This window comes from Eschrichtius robustus, chromosome 4 (genome assembly GCF_028021215.1).
Source record: "Eschrichtius robustus isolate mEscRob2 chromosome 4, mEscRob2.pri, whole genome shotgun sequence".
Taxonomy (NCBI): domain Eukaryota; kingdom Metazoa; phylum Chordata; class Mammalia; order Artiodactyla; family Eschrichtiidae; genus Eschrichtius; species Eschrichtius robustus.
The window spans coordinates 151,263,148-151,282,393 of NC_090827.1; the positions used below are offsets into that span (position 1 = coordinate 151,263,148).

The window sequence follows — 19,246 nt, forward strand, 5'->3', positions numbered from 1 at the left end:
TCCGTGGCCAGAGGGGACAAGTGCTAGCCTCTTGGAATGTCCCCACCCTTTGGGCCAGACGTGAGCACGAAGTCCTCCACTCATGGGAGCCCTTCTGGACTGTGGTGGCAGATCTCTGTCCCCTTCTCTTCTCAGACCCTTCCTTCCACTGGGCAGCTCTGAGGGATCCCTCCTGCTCTGGGCCTCAGTTTCCCCACTGAGATCCTCAAGGAGGCCTGGCTCTTAGGCTCAGACCGTCTACGCCCCTTCTCCAAGCCCCAGCCTTTCCTGGGGTCGCGCTATGTCCGGCGGGGAGGGTTGTAGTTTTGCAGCCCCACGGGAGACCCCGAGCTTCCGCGAAGCCAGTGTGGCAGCAGGCCCGGGGTGACAGGTTCCTGCGTAGAGGGTGCAGACCCGGCGGACCGACGAGGCTGTCCGTGACACTCCCAGCGCCCTAACGGGCCCTCGCACGGGACCCGGCAGCGGGTTGTACCACCGCGCTCCGCTTCCTCTCGGCAACTGGTCCGGCCGCGGAGCCCTCATTGGCCGCGCGCCCCGCAGCCGGCCATTGGTCCGCCGTACCTACTTTACATAGACCGCTCTGGGCCAATCGGCGCGCGTCGCCTACTTAACATGCACGCCGGCCGCCAGTCAGCGAGCGCGGGGGCCGGGCCACCACGTGCTGTTGCTAAGCTTGCGCTTCTAAATTGTTACTACCGCGGCGGGCCTATCGGAACCGAGCTTCGCATCTGTCAACATTCTCGGCCCGGCCCGAGGCGTTCGGCCGGCTCCCATTGGCCCCGGCCCAGCCGAGCGCCCGCCCCCGAAGCCGGAGTGCCGGCTTCTATTGGCTGCACCGGCCGTCGCTCGCCCTTATGTGTCAATTTGAGAGCCTGAGGCGGAGGGTGGCGGCCGAGCGCACAGGGAGTCCGCGGGAGTCGGGGAAGTGGGGCCGCCGGGCGCGCGGGGCGGGCGGCGAGCGGAGCCGGCCGGAGCGGGCCGGACAGCGGCCGCCGCCGTCCCGGAGCGCGCGCGTGCGCGCGGTCGGGCTGGTGGGCGGGAGGATGGAGCTGAACTCCCTGCTGATCCTGCTGGAGGCGGCCGAGTACCTGGAGCGCAGGGACCGAGGTAGCGCCCGCGCCCCTTTGTGCGCCGGGCCGCGGGCGGGCGGCGGGGCCGGGGCCGGGGCGGGGGCCCGCTGACCACGCTGTCTGTCCGCAGAGGCCGAGCACGGCTACGCCTCGGTGCTGCCCTTCGACGGCGACTTCGCCAGGAAGAAAACAAAGGCGGCCGGCCTGGTGCGCAAGGCCCCGAACAACAGGTACCGCCCCCCGCGCGGCTTCCCCCGCCCCGGCCCGACACCAGGGGCTTACGCCCCCGGAGCGCCCTCCCCAGCCCAGGCCCCAGCCCGTAGCCCGGCTGCCGCCGCGCGCCCCGGCGGCCAGCCTGGAGGAGGAGGCGCGTCCGGGCCGCGGCAGCCCCGCCCGGCCGGCCCCGCCCGCACCGTCGCCATCTTCCCGCGGGCCGCGCCTCCTCGGCCTCTCGCGTAAACAGTGCCACGCGTACAGCGCCCGCCGCCCGGGGTCTCCTCCGGCAGCAGCTCCCCGCCCCCAAGTTGTTCTGGACTTTAACGGGCAGGAAAAGTGTTGTCAGGGGCGCTGGCCGGTGTCCCGTGGGTCTGGGGAAACTGAGGCTCGGCGCAGAGCAGCATGGAGCTGCCCGCCCTGACCTCTGCTCGCCGCGGGCGGGTGGGCTGCATCTCTCCGACTGTCTCCAAGGGCCGAGCCCCGCTACTGGGCTGAGTCCTCCCACACTCAGGGGTTTGCACGAAGAAGGCAAGAAGGAGCGTGGAGGCCTTGCCCTGGGCCCCCACCCCTCGCATAGTGGTGCCCACCGCTCGCACCCAGCGTCCTGACACAAGTGAAACTCCAGCGACCAGTGTAGGGGCACTCTTCTTTGGGTCAGAAGGCCTTTTCTAAGGGATCGGAAGAGGCTGCAGGCTGCTCTGCAGCGGTCTCTCCTGGTGCCAGTAATCCTCCCCTTCCTCTGGCCTTGTACCCAGGCTGTGGAATCCCGAAAGCCGGCGTGCACAACCCTGGGTGGGAGAGAGGACCCTCAGCTAGGGCTCCCATGGGATTCCACTCCCCTGGCTGCCGTGGGGACCACAGCACACCTGGCACTGCACAGGGGCCCACTTTGGCCCTGGACCATGTCACCAGGCTGGGAGCTGTACTTCCAGGGGCTTTGGGGCCCCTTGGCAGAGGGTGTGGCTCATTCCTGTGGCCTACTTGTTCTTGGGAAACAGAAAGGCTGGCACAAGAACCCATCTCCTGTGACGTCCTGGCGCCCTGGGCCTGGCAAGGAATTGGTTTAGTCTCCATCTGCTCTGGCTGGACATGCCTCTGAGTCCCAGCCCTTGGTGCCCTGCTGGGGACAGTTTGGGAAAGGACATGCATGGGTGGGGGGACACCATTGCCTCAGGCGTCCTTAGTGAGCGAGCTGGGCCCCTGCTGTTGGTTCTCACTTGTTGATCCCAAGTGCCCTGCCACCCGTGGAAAACTTTGGGCTGTGACCTTTTACTTCCGTGGTATAGGGTACCCAAAGCTGATAACCAGGATCATAGCTAAGGTTCTCACACGTGTGCTAGTTAATAGTCACCCCACTGCCTGAAGGAAATGTTATTTTTATCTCTACTTTAGGGCTGAGGCACAGGGAGATTGAACTACTTGCTAGGGCCACCCTCCCATTTCTAGGGCTCCTGTTCTGAGGTGGGATCCCGGCCTCCTACATTCTGCTGGGATGGAGACCTTGAGGGCACCGCGGAGGGACCGAGAGGGTCTCCTGAGCCAGGGTGCACCTCCCTGCTGCTCCTCTGGGTGGAGCCCCGCTCCCCCAGTGCTTCAGGCACCCCACGGCTCACTGGCGGCCCCGTGCGGCTGTCCTGGCCCAGCGGGGCCTCAGCCAGCCCAGCCCAGGGTCCAGGGCGGTGCAGGGTCCAGAGGATGCAGAGCCCTGACTTGGCAGGGCAGCTCCACACCTCCAAGGCTCTGTGTCCCCCTGAGGTGAGGGGAAGGAATGGGCACAGCGAGGAGCAGGATGAGGCGTGAGTCATGGGGCAGAAGGGCAACGTGTGTTGGAGGAGACGGCGGCCTCCACGGTTGCCGGGGCTTCAGCAAGGGCTTTCGGGGGCAGTGGTTCAGCAGGAGGGGGCTGGAGCCAGCCTGCCAGGGATCAGATCCTGCAGGGAAGTGGGCAGAAGGGTGCCTACTTCGAGGGGTTGAAGGCATGAGTGAATGGTGAAGCTGGGAACCCACTTAGCACGGCCCTGGCCAGGGAGTCCCTCCCCTCCCCAGGCCACTGTGCTCCTGGGACCTGAGTGACCATCTCCCCACAAGGCTCTACGAGTGTCTGGACCAGGGGAGGCCTTCAGGAGGGCTCTGGCCCCTCTACGTCCCCCGGCTGCCCGAGCAGCGCCCCGTCCATCCAGGATGGGGTCCAGCCAGCCGTGAGGGGCAGGCTGGCAGGCTTCTCTGCACTGAGGGACGCTCGCTGCCCCTCACATCCCTGAGAAGTGAGCAGACCCACAGATCCACAGTGCCGGGCTGCGGTTCAGGCCAGCGAGGAGCCTGATGGCCGTGCCCCCTCCTGGCCCCAGCCAGCCCTGGCAGAGGTTCGGAGGCTCCTTGCCCAGCCCATGTGACCAGCAAGGCCCTCGAGGCCCTGGAACCTGGGTCTGGAGGTTCTGAGGCTACACAGGGCAACCCGGGAGCCGGCTGCCCTGGTGGGAGGAGGGGAGGCCTTGGGCCCCACTTGGCTGTGGTGGGACCATGAACCCTGGCAGGTGCGCAGGCAGGCAGGATGGGCAAGCCCGAGGGGTAGGGATGGGAGACATCTACTCCTGAGCTCCTGGAGCAGGAGAGAGCGAGGGCAGGTAGGCAGGGGCGGCAGAGTGTCTGGGAAGGAGTGAGGGGTAGGGGTCGCAGGGCCTGGTCTGGGTGTGCTCCACGGGGGCCTGGGTCCTCTGCTCCCGTGTGAGGCCACCTGGGAAGCCTCAGAGCCCTGGCTGGCCCCCAGGGTTCCTGCCTGGACGAGGAGGGTGACCTGGAAGCGGGAGCTGGGCTGCACTGCCTCCCTGTCACCGTGCTCCTGCTCTCTGTGGTACGCAGGCTCTGTGCTCTTGTCTGAAGGCGGGCAGGGCTTGGGCAGCAGATGGGGCCGCCGCCCCCAGAGAGGCCAGTCCTGCCAGGCCCTGGCCCCTCAGGGAAGCAGAGGGGCCAGCCTCGGTCTCCCCACTGGCCCAGAAGCATCCCTGTCCCAGAGCCCCCCTTTTGGGCTGATCCCTCATGGGCCAGGACCACTCTGTTGCCAGGTGTCCCCGTTGGCATGGTGGGCTATGATCATGCAGGTGTATGAGCCGGGTGGGGTGGGGATGGTTCTCTGGCTGGTGATACTGGGCCAGGACGCCCGTGTCCTGAAGTCCTGGCCTCTGTGGTCACCTGCCCTTGGCCTTCTGTGCCAGCCCAGGTGGCTCCCAGGATACCGCTAGCCTCGGGGAGTGGGGAGCCGAGAAGGCAGGTGGCTCAGTGCCCAGGCAGCCTTGGAAGCACTGGGTGGCCCAGCCCCAGGACCGGCTACTGCGGCTCCTCGGGCCCGGCCCACCCCTTCTGAAAGGGAACTGGACCCTCCTGCCAGCCGGGCACCCCTGGACACGGCTGCACCTCTGTGTCTCTCTTGTTCGTCATTGGGTGTGAGGTCCTCCAGCTTTTGGTCAGTAGCTACTCACCTGCCCCAGCCCTGCCTGTCCTGGGCCATCCTGGGGCCCAGACCATCCCCACACTGTCTGCAGGTCCCCGGGCCCCTGAGTAGGGCCCTCATCCTGTGCTCTGGTGGTGCTCTGGTGGTGGGCAGCGAAGTGAGCTCTGTCTTTGTGTTTCTCTAAACAGGTCTTCACACAATGAACTAGAAAAGCACAGGTAAGTGATCTCCTGTTCCCCACGCTCCGCCACGTGAGCCGCCTGATACATCCCACCCACCCTTCTGCTGCGGGGATGCTGTGGCCAGCCCCCAGCCCCTCTCCCTGCCTCTGTGTCCTGGCTATGGCTCAGCATGCTGCCGGGCTGTGCCCTCGTCTTGGGAAGGGGCCTTCTTGACGGAAGAGGCCAGCCTCTGCTCTCAGGCACTCCCATGCTAGCAGGCAGGGGTGGGGGGCCAGGCCCTGCTCTTGGGAGCTCAGCCTGGGGTCCGGAGCCAGGTGGGGGTCAGTGACTTGGGGCAGGGCCCCTTGTGCTGTGTGTCATTCAGGGCCAGCTCCCTGGAAGAGGAGCTCCGTCTGTTTTGGGGGGGTCTGAGCCCTTTTGGGAGCAGGTCCTTAGCTCTTAGGATGCTGGCCTGCCACCGGGAAGGTTCAGCCCTCTTGGACTGGGACCCCTTGTGCCCTGGGGCCTGCCTTCCAAGGAGTTCCCAGTAGAGTCTTGTTCACGGGCAGTGGGATGGGCAGCCAGTCCCTGGCCACTGGGCCTGCTGGGAAGCTGTGGCCCAGGGCAGGATCCAGGGGAGTCCACTTCGTGCCCGCCCATGGGCAGGATCCAGGGGAGTCCACTTCGTGCCCGCCCATCAGCCACAGGGATGGGTCCGTTCTGGTCCTCCTCTGAGGAGTTGGGGGGCTTGCGTGAGAAGCCGGAGGGACAGCATGGCTGCCCGAAGGGCCTCTGCCCTCCAGCCCCGGTCAGCCCCAGGGACCTGTGCTCTTGACTGCCGTCCTCTCTCCCTGGCTGGCTCAGCCTGCTACTCGAGCTCCAGGCCTCCCTCTGCAGTGGGGACGAGGTGCGGTGGACAGGTGTCCTCATGGCCGATCGCAGCCAGGCTGGTGGGAGCTGTGTGTGCGTACAGGGGCCCCAAAGGCAGGAGCCCTGAAGCCAGGCCCAGGGGTGACTCCCAGAGGGATGCTGTCGGTAGCTTTCTCCTGACCTTTGCTCCCATCTCCGGAATGGGCCAGTTCTTTCCTCCTTTCTTGGCTTGGGATGGGGTGGGGAATGGGGGTCTGCACACAAGATGAACTCTCCCAGGCTGCCCTGGAGCTCGGCCAGCCCTGTGTCCCCACCCCCCATGTACGCACCCACGGCAGCGCCAGCTGCTTCTCCCCTGGGATCAGGGCCTCTGCTGGGCGGGCGCTGAGCGGGGCCAGGACGCTCTGTTCTCTGGAGGAGTCGCACTTCCTGGACTGCTGCTGTGCGTTTGGGGGGTTCCTGAGGGACCATGGAGGTGGGGCAGGTGCAGGCGCCCAGAGAGCCAGGCCGGCCCTGGGGTTGCTCCCTGGCTGCAGGAGACGGCCAGCCTTGACTGAGGCCCGGAGCCGGGGCAGGCACGTGGGGCTGTTCTGGGGACGGCTTCCCACGGTGGCACCTGGAGAACAGCCCCTGAGCGCAGACAGGGGCGGGGGGCGGGGGACGTGGGGGGAGGGTGGGTGGCTGGGGCATGGCAGCCTGCGGAGGAGAACGAGGGCTGGCCTTTGACCCCTGCAACTGCCCCTTGACCCTGGTCTTGGCCTCAGCCTCCTCCTCCCAGAGCCTGCCCTTAGGCTGGGCCTCGTGGGGCCCTTTTGAGACCCAGAGGCGGGGCGGGTGGGCAGCCTGGGGTCTCTCTGTACTCCCCCCAGCCCAGTGCAGGGGCCTCTGTTCCTGGCTGGCCCGTAAGCAGGTGTGGTCCGCCCTGAGGAGCCCACAGACCTGGGGCTTGGGACCCTGTTGGGGCCCTCGGTCACGGCTGTACCTGTGGCCGCCTGATGCTGATGCCGGATGCCCCTGGCTGCTGGCCACAGGAAGAGCCGTGTGCCGTCCCAAGGAAGGAAGGAAGCACCTGGTTGGGTCACCCGGCCGGCCCCGGGGAGGTTGGCCCTGGATGTCGCCTTCCCCGGGAGGCATGCCGTGTTGGGCCTGCGGGACTTCCCCTTGCCGGTGCTCGGAGCCAGTGGCCCACCCTAGGCCCACCCTAGCCTGCCCTGTTCCTCCTCCCCTCCCTCCCCTTCCCCTCAGAGACAGCAACTCCAGCTGGTCTGCTCAGGCCAGTGCTTGGCTCCTGACCCCGGGGACCGGGGTTTGTGATGGCCACGTGTTCCTTGGCAGGATGCTCCCGCCCAGGCCCAGCTCCAGGCTTTCGCTTTTGTGGGGGGAGGGGGCCCTCAGCATCCCCCTGGCGGGGCAGGACCCATCACAGAGGCCAGCCCAGGGCCCTCAGTGGAGCTGCCCACCTCTCCCCAGCATGGAGATGGTTATTCGGGTCCTGGGTAGATCCTTCCGAGGGAGGAGGGAGGCCTGCTGTGTAGCTGCCCCGTCTGCCTGATGCAGCCACACGAGACCTCCCAACAGCTAGGAAACACAGGGCGACAGGGAGGACCGGACTACCTCGCTCCCCGTCCCACCCACTGAGGAACCACGGGTGGGTGTCCTTGTCGCCTCTTCCCGAAGCCAGGCTTGGGGAGGTTCAGAGCGTGGCTTTGCCCGGCGGCTAGGGGATCTGGTGTGGGAGCTCTGGGTCCTCTTCTGAGGGGCAGGGGGCTCTCGGTGAGAAGCTGGGTAGGCCTGCGTCAGGGCTGGGCTGGGGCCAGCCGCACGGGCAGGAGCTGCCGTTCACAGCGATGCAGGTCTGCACAGGGTTCCTTCAGGAAGCGGCGGGTTTTCAAAGCTCCCAGGAATGCTGGGCACAGCCGAGGGGCACTGGCGCGGGGCTTGGGCACTGTAGCCGCTTCAGAGGAGGGCCGAGCGAGAGCCCAGTGTAGCCCGGGTCCTTGGCACCCCCTCCAGCTTCAGGGAGGTGGTGGAGATGCCCACTCCCCACAGGGGTGGGACCCTGGGGCTCAGATGGGTGGGGGCCTGCCCGGGGCCCCGCCGGAGCTGGTTCCCAGCCCTGCAGCCCCGCTGGACGCTCTCCGGGAGTTGGCTTGGCGTGTCGTCCGGTGTTGAACATGGCACGGCTGCAGCCGGCGGCCTCTCTTTGTCTCTTGAGAAGCCTCTGCTTTATGATTACTAAAGCGGTCTGTTCACGGACGTGCGAGGACCCGCCTGTGCCCCACCCCAGAGACGGCATCCTAGGCAGCGGGGAGGCCAAGCCTGCATCCTCCGCCTCCTCCTCCTCCTCCACATGGGTACTGAGGGATAAGAACAGAACCTCGTTACCTGCTATTTCCTAACTTGACCCTTCCCCTGACACCCCGCGGGCCCTGTCCACCTGTGTCCGTGCATCCTCCTCGTCCCCTAGGCCGGGTGCCCGCACGGGACATGCAGCTGTACCGCAGGGTTCTGAGTGATGGCTCTCCAGCAAACACAGACGGTGCTGCAGTCTGCTGGGTCTGGTGCTGGGGGGTAGATTTGTGGAGCCGCAATCCTAGACCTAGAAATGCCAGTTGAGGGCTTGAATCGCCTTGGTGGCCCTTCAGAACTGCCATCCCACCGGGGAAGCCGGAACTGCCTGCTGGCCAGCTCGACAGCTAGTTGCACCTTTTCATTTCAGCCCAAATTACCATCTCCTCGGTAAGCTTTCCTTTTCTAGATCGCTGCCAGATGGCGTTGGTTTTGTGTTAGGTTAGCTGTTTGTGTTCTGCAACTTGCCTGTCTGTGTCCTTTGCCTGTTTTCACGTTAAGATACTCCTCTTTTTAGTTTTGGTGTATATGAACTCAAAATGGCATGAATACTAACGGTTTGTCTTTTATGTGTATTGCAGATGTTTTTCTGCTGTTACTTGTCTTTTACCTGTGTTTTTTCTTTCATGTACAAATATGTCCTTTTCTGATTGTAAAAGTAATATGTGGGTTTTTTAGCATAGAAAATCTGGAAAATACAAAAAACGCACAAAGCCAAAGAAATAAACATTGCCAACCACGTCACGTGGAGACGCATGCTTCCTGCTCTTCATTGTGTCTCGTGGAGTCTCTCGTGTGCATCTGTTGCTTTACTTTTTGACCCTATCTTGGGTTAGTTGTCACATAGGTGGTTTTGTATTCTGATATTTTCACTTCTGTTCGTGATGTGAAAATGTGGAATATACTGAAATGATGATATGCTTGCCTCTGGGTGGTAGAATTTGGGGGGTACTTTTCATTTATTTTTTTCTTTTGATTTGCATCTTCCAGTTTTCCACAAAGATCACGTACTGTGTATGTACTCAAATGGTAGATTGTAAGAATTGCCGTCTGCCATGATGAGTGGACAAGGGACCCCCGCTTGTGAACTTGGTGCAGGTGGTGGGTCCAGGGTCTCTGATTGTGAGCTGTGCTTGAGCACATAGCGCCATTCGCTGGGGGGGGCTTTGCGCCCCCTGCCCCACAGTCCCAGCACCTTGGAGGTGGGGAGGCTGAGGCTGCCGGACCCTGGGGACCACGCGGCAGTGAGCCCCCCGGTGTGCCCCCTTCCGCAGCCCTGTGTGAGCGTGGGGGCAGGGCTCCTCTCTGAAGATCTTCCAGCCTTGCGGTGGACCCTGGGGCCTGCTCGGGACGCAGATCCCTGGTGTCCAGGCTGCAGACCCCTGCTCTGCGTGGCCTGGTGTCCGAGTGCAGCCTCAGCCTCGTGTTTAGAAGTTCTTTCTAAGGTCAAACTCAGGTTCACCAGGAGAACTCTAGGCCCCGGGTGCCAGAGGCTGGGGTGCCGGGTGGGGAGGAGCTTCGCCAGCAGGAGGGTGCCGTGTGGACATGGGTGACAGACGTAGGGCCCTCCTCCCGTCGGGTGGGGCTGTTATCGCTGCTCCGCAGATGGGCTCCTGCCCTGCACTGAGCTGCCCACTCCCTCCCTGCGCTTCAGGGGCCCCCTCTGTCCTAGGGACGTGGCCATTGCTGCCCGATTTCCTTCCAGAGTCTAAGGGAGACTGGATTTGCCAGGGCTTTGGATCATGGGGGATGACAGGTGGGGCCGCCAGGGTTGGCGCCCTCGGGGGAAGGAGCACGCCAGCAGTGGTGATGGGGGGCAGTGGGTCGTCAGAGCCTCGGGGAAGCCTGTCGTGTGCCCTTGCGGTCCTCTCCTAAGAGCTTCGCCTAAGCAGGGCATCTTTGTTTGGAAACCACCTGGGCAGCCTGCAGGGGCTCCGGTGGGTCACATGCCATCAGCGTGCTTTGGGGGTGAACCTTGGCCACCCCGTGCCCCCGCCCCCCCCGTGGCCTCTGCCACCCACCCTCCCCAGACCAGATGAGCCAGGGAAGAAGGGCACATCCAGGTCACAGCTCCTCACCCTGTAGGTGACCAAACGCTGTTGAGTTTAACGGTTCCAGTTCTGTGGGAAAACTGCATTCATCTTCATGGACGGGGGGACAAAACCTAGAACAAAGCAGTTTCCAAGGGGGTCCCAGACTCGGGTGGGAGGGGCTCGTCCTTGGCCTTCCCTGACTTGGACAGACTCATGTTTCTGTGGTGACGACAGTGACCAGAGAGCACCCTGCACTTGGCGAGGTGGGGGACGGAAGGCTTGTCTGGGGCGTCCCGGATCTCCGCCCAGGAGAGCATGACCAGTGCCCTGTGCCTCTCCCCCTCCAAGTTTCCCCCCACCGCCTTCTGGACCCTACTGGGGAGGGTGGGGACAACAGGGTGAGCTGGGGCTCTGAGAGCCTGGCTGTAGCACTCGGAGGCTCTGGGGGCCATGATGGGCTGGCTGGCCACACGGGCCCAGCCACAGGCCCCGCCCTTTTACTGGGGCTTCTGGAGGGCCGTGGGTGCCAGGCTGCTCCCGGGAGCTGGGAGGGGAGCCCAGGGAGGGACCCTCAGCAGGTCGGTGCGGGCTTCCGGCTGGCCGCCCCTTGCCCACCCCCCCGCCCCCAAAGCTCTCGGGCTGCTCTGCTGCACTGTCACCGTGCCGGGCTGTGCCGCCCCCGCCTGACCGTTCCGTCTCTGGTTCTTTCAGACGAGCCAAGCTCCGGCTCTACCTGGAGCAGCTCAAGCAGCTGGTGCCCCTGGGCCCTGACAGCACCCGCCACACCACGCTGAGCCTCCTGAAGCGTGCCAAGATGCACATCAAGGTGAGCAGGGCCGCGCCGCCATCCCGGCGGTCCCCGTGCACCCTGGGGAGTGGCCAGAGGGCCTGAGGGTGGGGTGGGGAGCCCGCCCAGCAGGTGCACAGCGGGGCCAGGGTGGGGGGCACTCTGGTGGGTGAGGGGCACGGCAGCGGGAGCCGCTGAGGGTTGAGGGAGCGGCAGGCGCAGGCTGGGTTTTGTTGGGTGGGGGTGGGAGGCGGGGATGGGCTGCACATTGCCCCCTCAGACCCTGGGGTGTGAAGTGGCAGCAGCTGGAAGGAAGGCTGGGGGAGGGTGGGATGGGGCTCCTTCCATGCCGATGCCATCGTTGGAGGCTGGTGGGAAGCAGGCGGCCCCGATGTGTAGGGAGTTTCTGGGGCGGGGGTAGGGGTTGGTCTCCAGGGCCTGGCGGTGGGGTGTGGGCTGAGTGAGACGCTACCTCGGGCTGGCCCCCTAAGTCTTAAGACAGAGACCTACTGGCTTGGGGGTCTAGGGACACTTGGGCCAAACAGGGAGGGTCTCAGTCCTCCCGCCGGGCCGCCCCCGAGCCTGCGCAGGTGTGCGCTCCCCCAGGCAGGGCGGCAGGAGCACTGAGGGGGCACAGCCGGTGCCCCGGGCCCCTCACGGAGAGGCCGCGGCTCAGTGCCTGGGAAGGTGTGGAGCAGTCGGGCGGGCAGGGCGGCCGGATTGTGCAGGGAAGAGCCCCTGTGGGCAGGGCTGTTGTCTGGGACGGGTGCCAGGCCACGGCTGGGCGGCGCTGTCCCAGGCCTTCAGGCCCACACGTGACTCCGTTTGGCCAAGCTGGCTGGTGGCCGCAGGCCTTCTGGAGCTGGTCAGCAGACGCAGAGCACGGGGCTGGGGGTGGCACCTACGTAAACTCCCGGTGGGCGCGAGGAGGGGGTGCATCAGGCCTTTGGGGCCCAGGCTGAGTGGGTGATGGGAACCTGCCCTGGCCCTTGTGCCCTGGCGCGTCCCGGTGGCGGGGGGTGCCCTGCCGCGGGCTCACAGCTCCTGTGCCCCCAGAAACTGGAGGAGCAGGACCGCCGGGCGCTGAGCATCAAGGAGCAGCTGCAGCGGGAGCACCGCTTCCTGAAGCGGCGCCTGGAGCAGCTGTCGGTGCAGAGCCTGGAGCGCGTGAGAACGGACAGCACAGGCTCCGCCGTCTCCACCGACGACTCGGAGCAAGGTGGGGACGTGCGGGCCGCCTGCAGGGGCTTTGGGCGTGGGCGTCGTGCGGCCCTGGGTGGGAAGCTGGGCGGGTGGGGCCGGCCTGGGGGAGGCCTGGGGGAGGATGGGTCGAAAGTCCCCGGCATGTCAGAGGCATGTCAGGGCCCCTGTGTGAGGTGGCAGAGGGGACGGGATGAGGAAGGTGAGGCGTGGAGGCCAGGTGACCTGCCCACGTGAGGGCCAGAGCTAGGCTCGGGCCCGGCAGTGTGCCTCGGGAGGCCTGGCTGGCACTGGCACGGCCTCTGACCCCACCCCGTCTGTTCTCTGCAGAAGTGGACGTAGAGGGCATGGAGTTTGGCACCGGCGAGCTGGACAGTGTTGGCAGCGGCAGTGACGTGGACGACCACTACAGCCTGCGTGGCGGCTGCAACCACGGCAGCTACGGGCCCCCCTGCAGGCGGCCTGGCCGCCCCGGTCTCTCGTAGGCCATGCCCTCTGCTCCTCGGCCCGCCTGCCCGCCCAGCAGAGCGTGTCAACCCTCCGGTCCTTGAAGTCTCTCCACGGGCCCACTGCTGTGCCATTCTGGAAGCTCCGGCTGCCGCCTGGGCTGCCCGCCTCCGCCCGCCTGCCGGTCAGGGCCTGCCGCGCCGCCGCTCCTCCCACCCAGGCAGGGACCCCTACGGGGAGGCGGGGCCCAGCTCCCACGTCCCGGAGCCCCGCATAGCCGCCCACGGTCTGTTCTCAGATTCCTAATCATTCCAGAAGTATTAAATATCATTGCTGCAAACCTCGGCGGGCGCCGTGTGAGGGGCTTAATGACCACCACGGGGAGCTCAGACCCCAACCCCGGATCCCAGGAGAAAGGAGTGGACCGAGGAAGGAAGGAAGGCGTGGCTCTCCGTCCATCCGTCCATCTATCTGTCGGTCCACGTAGGCTCCTGAGGCGTGGACAGAGGGATCCATGAAGGGCGGGACTCGGGTGAGCACCCTGGGGCAGGTGGGCGGACGGGGGCCTTTGCACCCCCAAGTGTCAGGAGCCAGGGCTGGGCTTCTGGGGAGTGCCAGGCTACCCCACTCCGATCTGGGCGGCTTCTGCTCTGTCGTTAGACCCCTCAGATGTACACACGCATGCACCTAGGCACACACGCCTGCCCGCACACACGTGCACACATGCAGACACACGTGGTCACTGGACCCAGAGGTCCTTGTGAGCCAGAGGGCACAGGTCCTGGGGCCTTCAAGGGTCAGTTGGGCAAATAGTGGCCCGCGGCCTGTGCCTGGCTCCCCCTCCCACCCCCCGGCTCCCCTGCCCAGTCTGGCCAGGGAAGGGACTTCTCCTCCCAGCAGGGGCTGAGGAGTGCTGGGGGCTACGAGTTGAAACCACTGGGTCTTCAGAGGGCTTGCTCGTCTCCCTTTAAAAGACAAAACAAAAAGTTGCTGCACTGCCCAGCAGCCCAGAATGAGGCTCCCGGGAGAGAAGCTTTTCCCAAAAAACCAAGGAGAAACATTTTTAAAAAGAGAAAGAGGCCGTGATGTCGGCGTGTGTCGCCTATTTCCTGTACGAGATTTTTCTACTCTGTTTTCCTAGCCGTTTTCGCGTCCTTGTTTGCTGAGGGGTGGGAGCGACCCAGCGTCTCAGGGACTCGTCTGTCTGTCACCGTTGTCCAAGCGTGCCTTGTGTCCCGTGTCTGGCTCCACCCGACCGCCACCACCAGCATCTCCCGCGTGGCTCACGGGACGCCCCCAGGTGCCCTCCTGGCCGCCTCCTCGTGGGGCGCCCCTCCCGGCCGCCAGGCTTCCTGGGAGTGCGGCTGCCAGGCCGGGCCAGGTCGCGGCTGTGCAGCAGCAGGGCGACGCTCTGTCACCTGGTGGGAGGTGCTGTGACCCATGCAGCCTGGCCTCCTTGGGGCCGGGGGTGGGGGTGTGGGTGCGGCTGCTACCAGAGAAATAGGTTCCTCCCTGCACCTAGCTTGAAGCCTGCCTCCTCCCGACCTGAGCAAGGGCTCCGGGTGTCAGGCTTCGGCAGCTGCTGAGGACAGCTGTTCACCCTGGGCGACTGGCCTGGGCATTAGGAGGCTTCTCCTGGCCTTTTGTCCCTGAGTCTTTGTCCCCGGGGACCACACAGCAGCGTTCAGGTGGAGGGCTGTTGGGCTGACTCACAGCAGCGTCGGCCACCCTGTCTGGTGCATTGCAGACGATTTCCAGATCGCAGGGGGAAGATTTGTGTTTATCTTTGTCACGCTGACGGACACCCCAGGTGGGTGGCCTGCTGAAGCAGAAAGGGATCTCTGGAAACAACTCTGGCACAGAACCTGCCCTCCACGGGCTGGGGATGGCGGTGGAGAGCAGGCTTGTCGGGGGGCGGTGCACGCGGCCAGGGAGACCATCTGAACGTTTTGCCGGTGGTTGCAAGGCAAAGCGTTGTGTTGGCACCTCCTTCCAGCGCCCCCGGGGTCCCCTGGGGTCCAGCGTGCCCGGAAGGGGCTTCTGCCCTCTGCCGGAGCACGCCCACTGAGCGCTCCTTGCGAGGACCCCACACCATCTGAGCAGGGCAGTAACACCCACGTTTAAGAGCCTTCTTCAGGAGCTATAACTCCAGGTCCCTGGGATGGTCCGTGTTCTGAATTCTTAAAGCATCCGCTCTCCAGCCAGCCCCAACACGTGGGGGAGGTTCTGCTCCCCTCCCTGGCTGGCAGAATCCTACCCAGGTGACTAGCTGTGGCCCTCAGCCGACCTTCCGGGCAGCTCAGCCCATGGCTTTTCAGGCCTCGGTTCCCATGTGGACCCGGGAGTTGGCCTCACTGGCCATCCAGAGGTGCTGGGGTCCCAGATGCCACTCCTCGCCACCAGCAGACACCAGTGAGGGTCTGGTGCTAGAGCTACTCACATACCCACACCCCCCCTCCCCCGGCCATCGGCACAGCCCCTGCTGCTGGCCAGGGGGACCCAGAGAGTTGTTAAGAGCAAACCTGAGTGTTGTGGGGTCCATAGAGAGCCAGCGGGACCAGAACAGGGCCCAGGGCATCCTGTGCCCTCTCTGCGTGTGCCCTCCCACACCCACCTGGACCTCGATGGCCAAGAGCTTGGAAGCCCAGGCTCAGGTTTGGGTCCACGCCCTCACTGTGAGGCGGCCCTCATGCCTCAGTGCAGGCCCAGCCTATTGGGGTGGCTGCAGGAAGGCTCCCCCCCGCCCCCCGCCCCGTGGGCCCTGCCTCTGCCGGGGCAGAGCGGGTCTCAGAAGCACGGCGCCCAAGCTCACTTTCTCGGGCGGATGGAGCCATGAGCTCAACTATGGCCCCGAGGGCCCCCGCCCCCATGTCTGCCCCAGACAGTCCCCACCTGCTGGGTGGGACGGGCTCCCGCACTCTCCCACCCCGTCTCTCTGGGCCAGCTAACCGGGGCCCCGCCACTGCCCTGCGCAAAGGACTCAGACCACACGCGGCCACGTCTTGGGCAGTAGGGCAGGTTCTGCGCCAGAGTCGGGGGCCGCCCAGGGGGCCTGGTGCTGGCCAGGTGGGCATGTTACAAGAGCCACGCTGGAGAGAGATGGGCCACCCACCCGCCCGTTCAGCCTGTTCACCGGGAGGGACTGTGCTGTACCGTTCTGTCTTTGTAACATAAATACAGATTTTTATACCTCACCTCTCTGGCTTCGTTCTTTCCAGGTTCTTTCCATTACCGTGTTGGGCTCCCCTCCCCTCGGCCTCCATAGGGAGCCTGAGCCCACTGGGCGCCTTGGTGGTCCTCAGCACCCTGCCCATAGCCTCAGCTTTCTGGGAGTCCCAGGAGACCACGGGCCTCCCCCTCCTACAAGTCGGCCACCAAGACGCCACCATCACAGCTGCCTCTCTGGACAGTCACCTGGAGATGGAGGTGGGGGTCAAGGTGGAAGCCCTGCCCCCCCAGCCTTGGCCTGTTTGCCAAGCAGGAGCTCTTGCCAGCCTCAGACTTTGCCTCTGGGGCTGGGGCACTGCCCCATGAGGACAGCTAGGCCCTCAGGGTGCTCCGTGCCAGCCAGGTGTCCTCTGCTGGTGCCCGCAGCCCACCCACATGTGCCTGTGCCCTTTCTGCACAGCGGCTGCTGGCTCTAAGGGCTGCAGCGCAAGGAAACCCTCCTTGGACCTGTCCTCAGTGTCCCCAGAATGTCCTGTTGTGCAGGATAGGGGTGTGAAGCAGTGTGGCCCCAGGGAGGGCAGCCCGGGGAGGAAGTGCCCACCCAGAGAGTCGGGTAGCCAGGACCGGGCTTTCCTGGGAACCGGGGCTGCTATGCTGGGCTCAGGCACAGCACACACAGGCGGCTCCACGAGACCTGCCAGTGGGTTTGGTGTGCATCCGTGGGAGAGGACCTAGAGGGACCCTGGGGCACCTGACTTCGTCCTCCCTCCCCCAGCAGGAAGCAGTATTCTGGCCTCTTGAACCTGTGTGAGTCCCCTGGGGGCACCTCTAGAAAAGAAGGGAATCCTACTGGGAATGCAGCTGGGGCCTTGAGCCGCCAGGACTTGGGTATGAATTTAAGTGGGAGTATTTGAATCTAAATATTACTATGACTTTAAATCACCATCACTTTTTATTGAGGGCGTCAGGGCTAAGCACTTGAGGTACTTAGCACCTAAGGTCCTCACCCTGGGCCTGTCTCACAGGTAGCTGAGTCTCAGGGAAGGTGCCTGCCTTCCTCAGGTCGCCCGCCGGAAGGTGGTGGCCCTGGGACCCGACCTAGCCCTCTGGGAAGCCCTTCCACAGCCCAGTGCCATCTCTGAGTGTCAGGCCTGGATTATAGCAAGCACCACCCACGCCCCAAGCGGGAGGACACCTGCCTCAGTCTCAACCCTCCCGCCCACACTCTCCTTGGCAGCCAGAATGGCTTCTGGTGGTCCTGTTGCCCCCATCGCCTCCAGGATCAAACCCAGATGCCCTGCCCTCTCCCCACCCACTCCTGTGCCTTCAGCTCTGCCCAAGCCCACCCCGGCTCCCTCCCCCGTCCCTCCACACTCACCAACCCCTCGGCTCCCAGCTCCCAGCTCCCAACTCCTCTGGGAAGTGGGTCTTCCTATCACACTTTTGCTGGGGTTATGGCCACCCAGATCGGTGCTGGGGTACGCTGACTACTCAGTGGCCGGGCCCTTTTCAGGCTGGTTCCTTCCCTCCTTTCCCAGCTCCTTGCCAGGCCAAGCCTCAGGGCACACTAGCCCCACAGAGATCTTTCCAGAATGTCAGTGGGATTATCCTCTTAGCCGTCTAGTTTGCGGTGGCTCTCAACCCCTCCTTCCTCATTGCCTGCCGCCTCCTCAGCCTGTCCTGGTGCTCCTTAGGAGACGCCAACCCCCTCCAGGTGCCTCCCTGCTGCCCCACCCCCATCTCCTCCACCCCCACCGGGTCATCTCGGTCACCTCCTCACCCCCAGCCACTCAGGAGTTTGAGGACTGAGTTTTCACCTTCGTCACGTGATCGTCAATGCGATGGAGGACAAGCGCGCTCTCCTCCCACCCTCCTGCAGCCCCACGGTGTAAGGTACACAAGTGGTGTTCTTCTGAAGGGGAAGGACCAGGAGGGAGAAAAAGAACAAGAGCCACTTCTTGCTCAGCTGCACACGGAGGGTCATCCAGACTCTGGTTCTCCCTAGCCATCAGGCCCCAGGCGTCTGCCCTCCAGGCCGCTCTCCGCCCTACGCCCCCCACCTCCCCACCCCCGCCAGTGCACAGGATGCTCCCAGCGTCTGTCTCTTGCCACCGATGGTCACTTTTGTGACTGCAGAATCGAACTTCTAACACTGTGTGAGAGTGTCACTCCCCCACCTGAAGGATGGACTCCCACCACCACCACTGAAAGCTATCCCCACATCTGAAAACAAAAGATCTTCAACATCAGACTGAAGTTTAACGTATCTGAAAAGAAATCATCCAAAACCTAAAATTCTTTTTAATATCAATAGGGGAAGAAAGATTTCCACAGGAAGGAAGGAAATAACAAACACACTTACATTTTGTTCTGTTTAGTCCAACTGAGTCTCACGGGCTTTCTCAGGGAAGAATCATTACCAGTTCCCTTTACCTTTTGACTCCCTAGGTTCCCCACTAAAACCCCAAATGATTTTGATTGGAGGAAAGAAAGCTTGTCCTGGAAGTAAGTGTAACACGCTTGCTTTCTTAAATTCCAAATGCAACCTCAAGTAAAGAAGTGACCTAATAAGTCAAGTTCCCAAGGAAAACTTTCTGAGTCTGGGTAGTTAACTCTCTAGTATTTGTCATTTGTACCCTGGAGGCTAACACCGTTGTGATTTTTACTTTATATTTTTAGGGCTTTTTTTTTTTTTTTGGCTCCACGAACATCTTTCAGGCAAATCAACTGCGGTCAGCAATTCAGTCATATGCGGAATTTTGTGGGCCCAGGAAACGACGCAGGAGTCACTAGGAAAAGTGGGCTTATAGTTTAGCCTCCGTGTGCTGGGGTCTCACCCTCCCATGTCCCAGGGATCTTTCATGAAAGCAGCCCTTTTCTTTCTGCATCCTTACTTCTGTCTCCTCTGAGTGCCTCCTCACAGTCAGTCTATAAATATCCCCAAGTTCCTCCCATCTTAAAACAAAACAAAACCCAAACCCTCCCCCCAGCTCTGCATTCCCACCCCCTCATCTCCTGTTGTCCTGCTGCTTTCTCTCCCGCAGTCTTTGCCTCCTCAGCAGAATTTCTTGAAGGCGCTGCCTCCACAGCCTGCCCTTCCTCCGCAGAAAGCTGTTCGACTCCTCTCCCCGCAGCTCGCCCCCATCCCCATCCCCATCCCCACGGCTGGGCAAAGGAGTGAGTCTTCCCGGGCCCGGGGCTCTTAACCCAGCCTCCCAGCTCACACCGACAGGACCATTCCCCGCCCGCCCGGGGCCAGGCCCCTGCGTTCAGGCCGGGCACTGCTCTGTGAATTTTTTCTTCTGTAATGTTTGTTTTTCCGATCATTTTAGGCTTTATTGTCTTTTAGAAGAGGAGGATTAAAAAAGTAAAACAAATGAATTAATAAATATGTTCAAGTCAAGATTAATTTCATGGTATCTGCCCCAGAACATTATTCTTTCTCTTCTTAAAAATACTAAGAAAAATTATCCGGAAAGACTTGTGCCCTTCCGATG

General features: G+C 63.4%; 1 protein-coding gene across 1 annotated transcript; it reads left to right on the forward strand.

Annotated features, from left to right (window-relative positions):
- Positions 1-946: 946 nt before the first annotated feature.
- Positions 947-15,775, forward strand: MXD4 (MAX dimerization protein 4). Its single transcript, XM_068543566.1, has 6 exons — positions 947-1,107; positions 1,201-1,300; positions 4,923-4,952; positions 10,859-10,973; positions 11,991-12,153; positions 12,465-15,775. Exons 1-6 carry the CDS (start codon positions 1,044-1,046, stop codon positions 12,617-12,619), a joined length of 627 nt encoding a protein of 208 aa, XP_068399667.1. The 5' UTR covers positions 947-1,043; the 3' UTR covers positions 12,620-15,775.
- Positions 15,776-19,246: the final 3,471 nt, after the last annotated feature.

Coding starts and splice junctions, on each gene's coding strand:
- MXD4 (XM_068543566.1), top strand. CDS start 1,044: ATGGAGCTGAACTCCCTGCTGATCCTGCTGGAGGCGGCCGAGTACCTG. Junction 1,108..1,200: donor CCTGGAGCGCAGGGACCGAG/GTAGCGCCCGCG, acceptor GTCTGTCCGCAG/AGGCCGAGCACGGCTACGCC. Junction 12,154..12,464: donor CACCGACGACTCGGAGCAAG/GTGGGGACGTGC, acceptor TGTTCTCTGCAG/AAGTGGACGTAGAGGGCATG.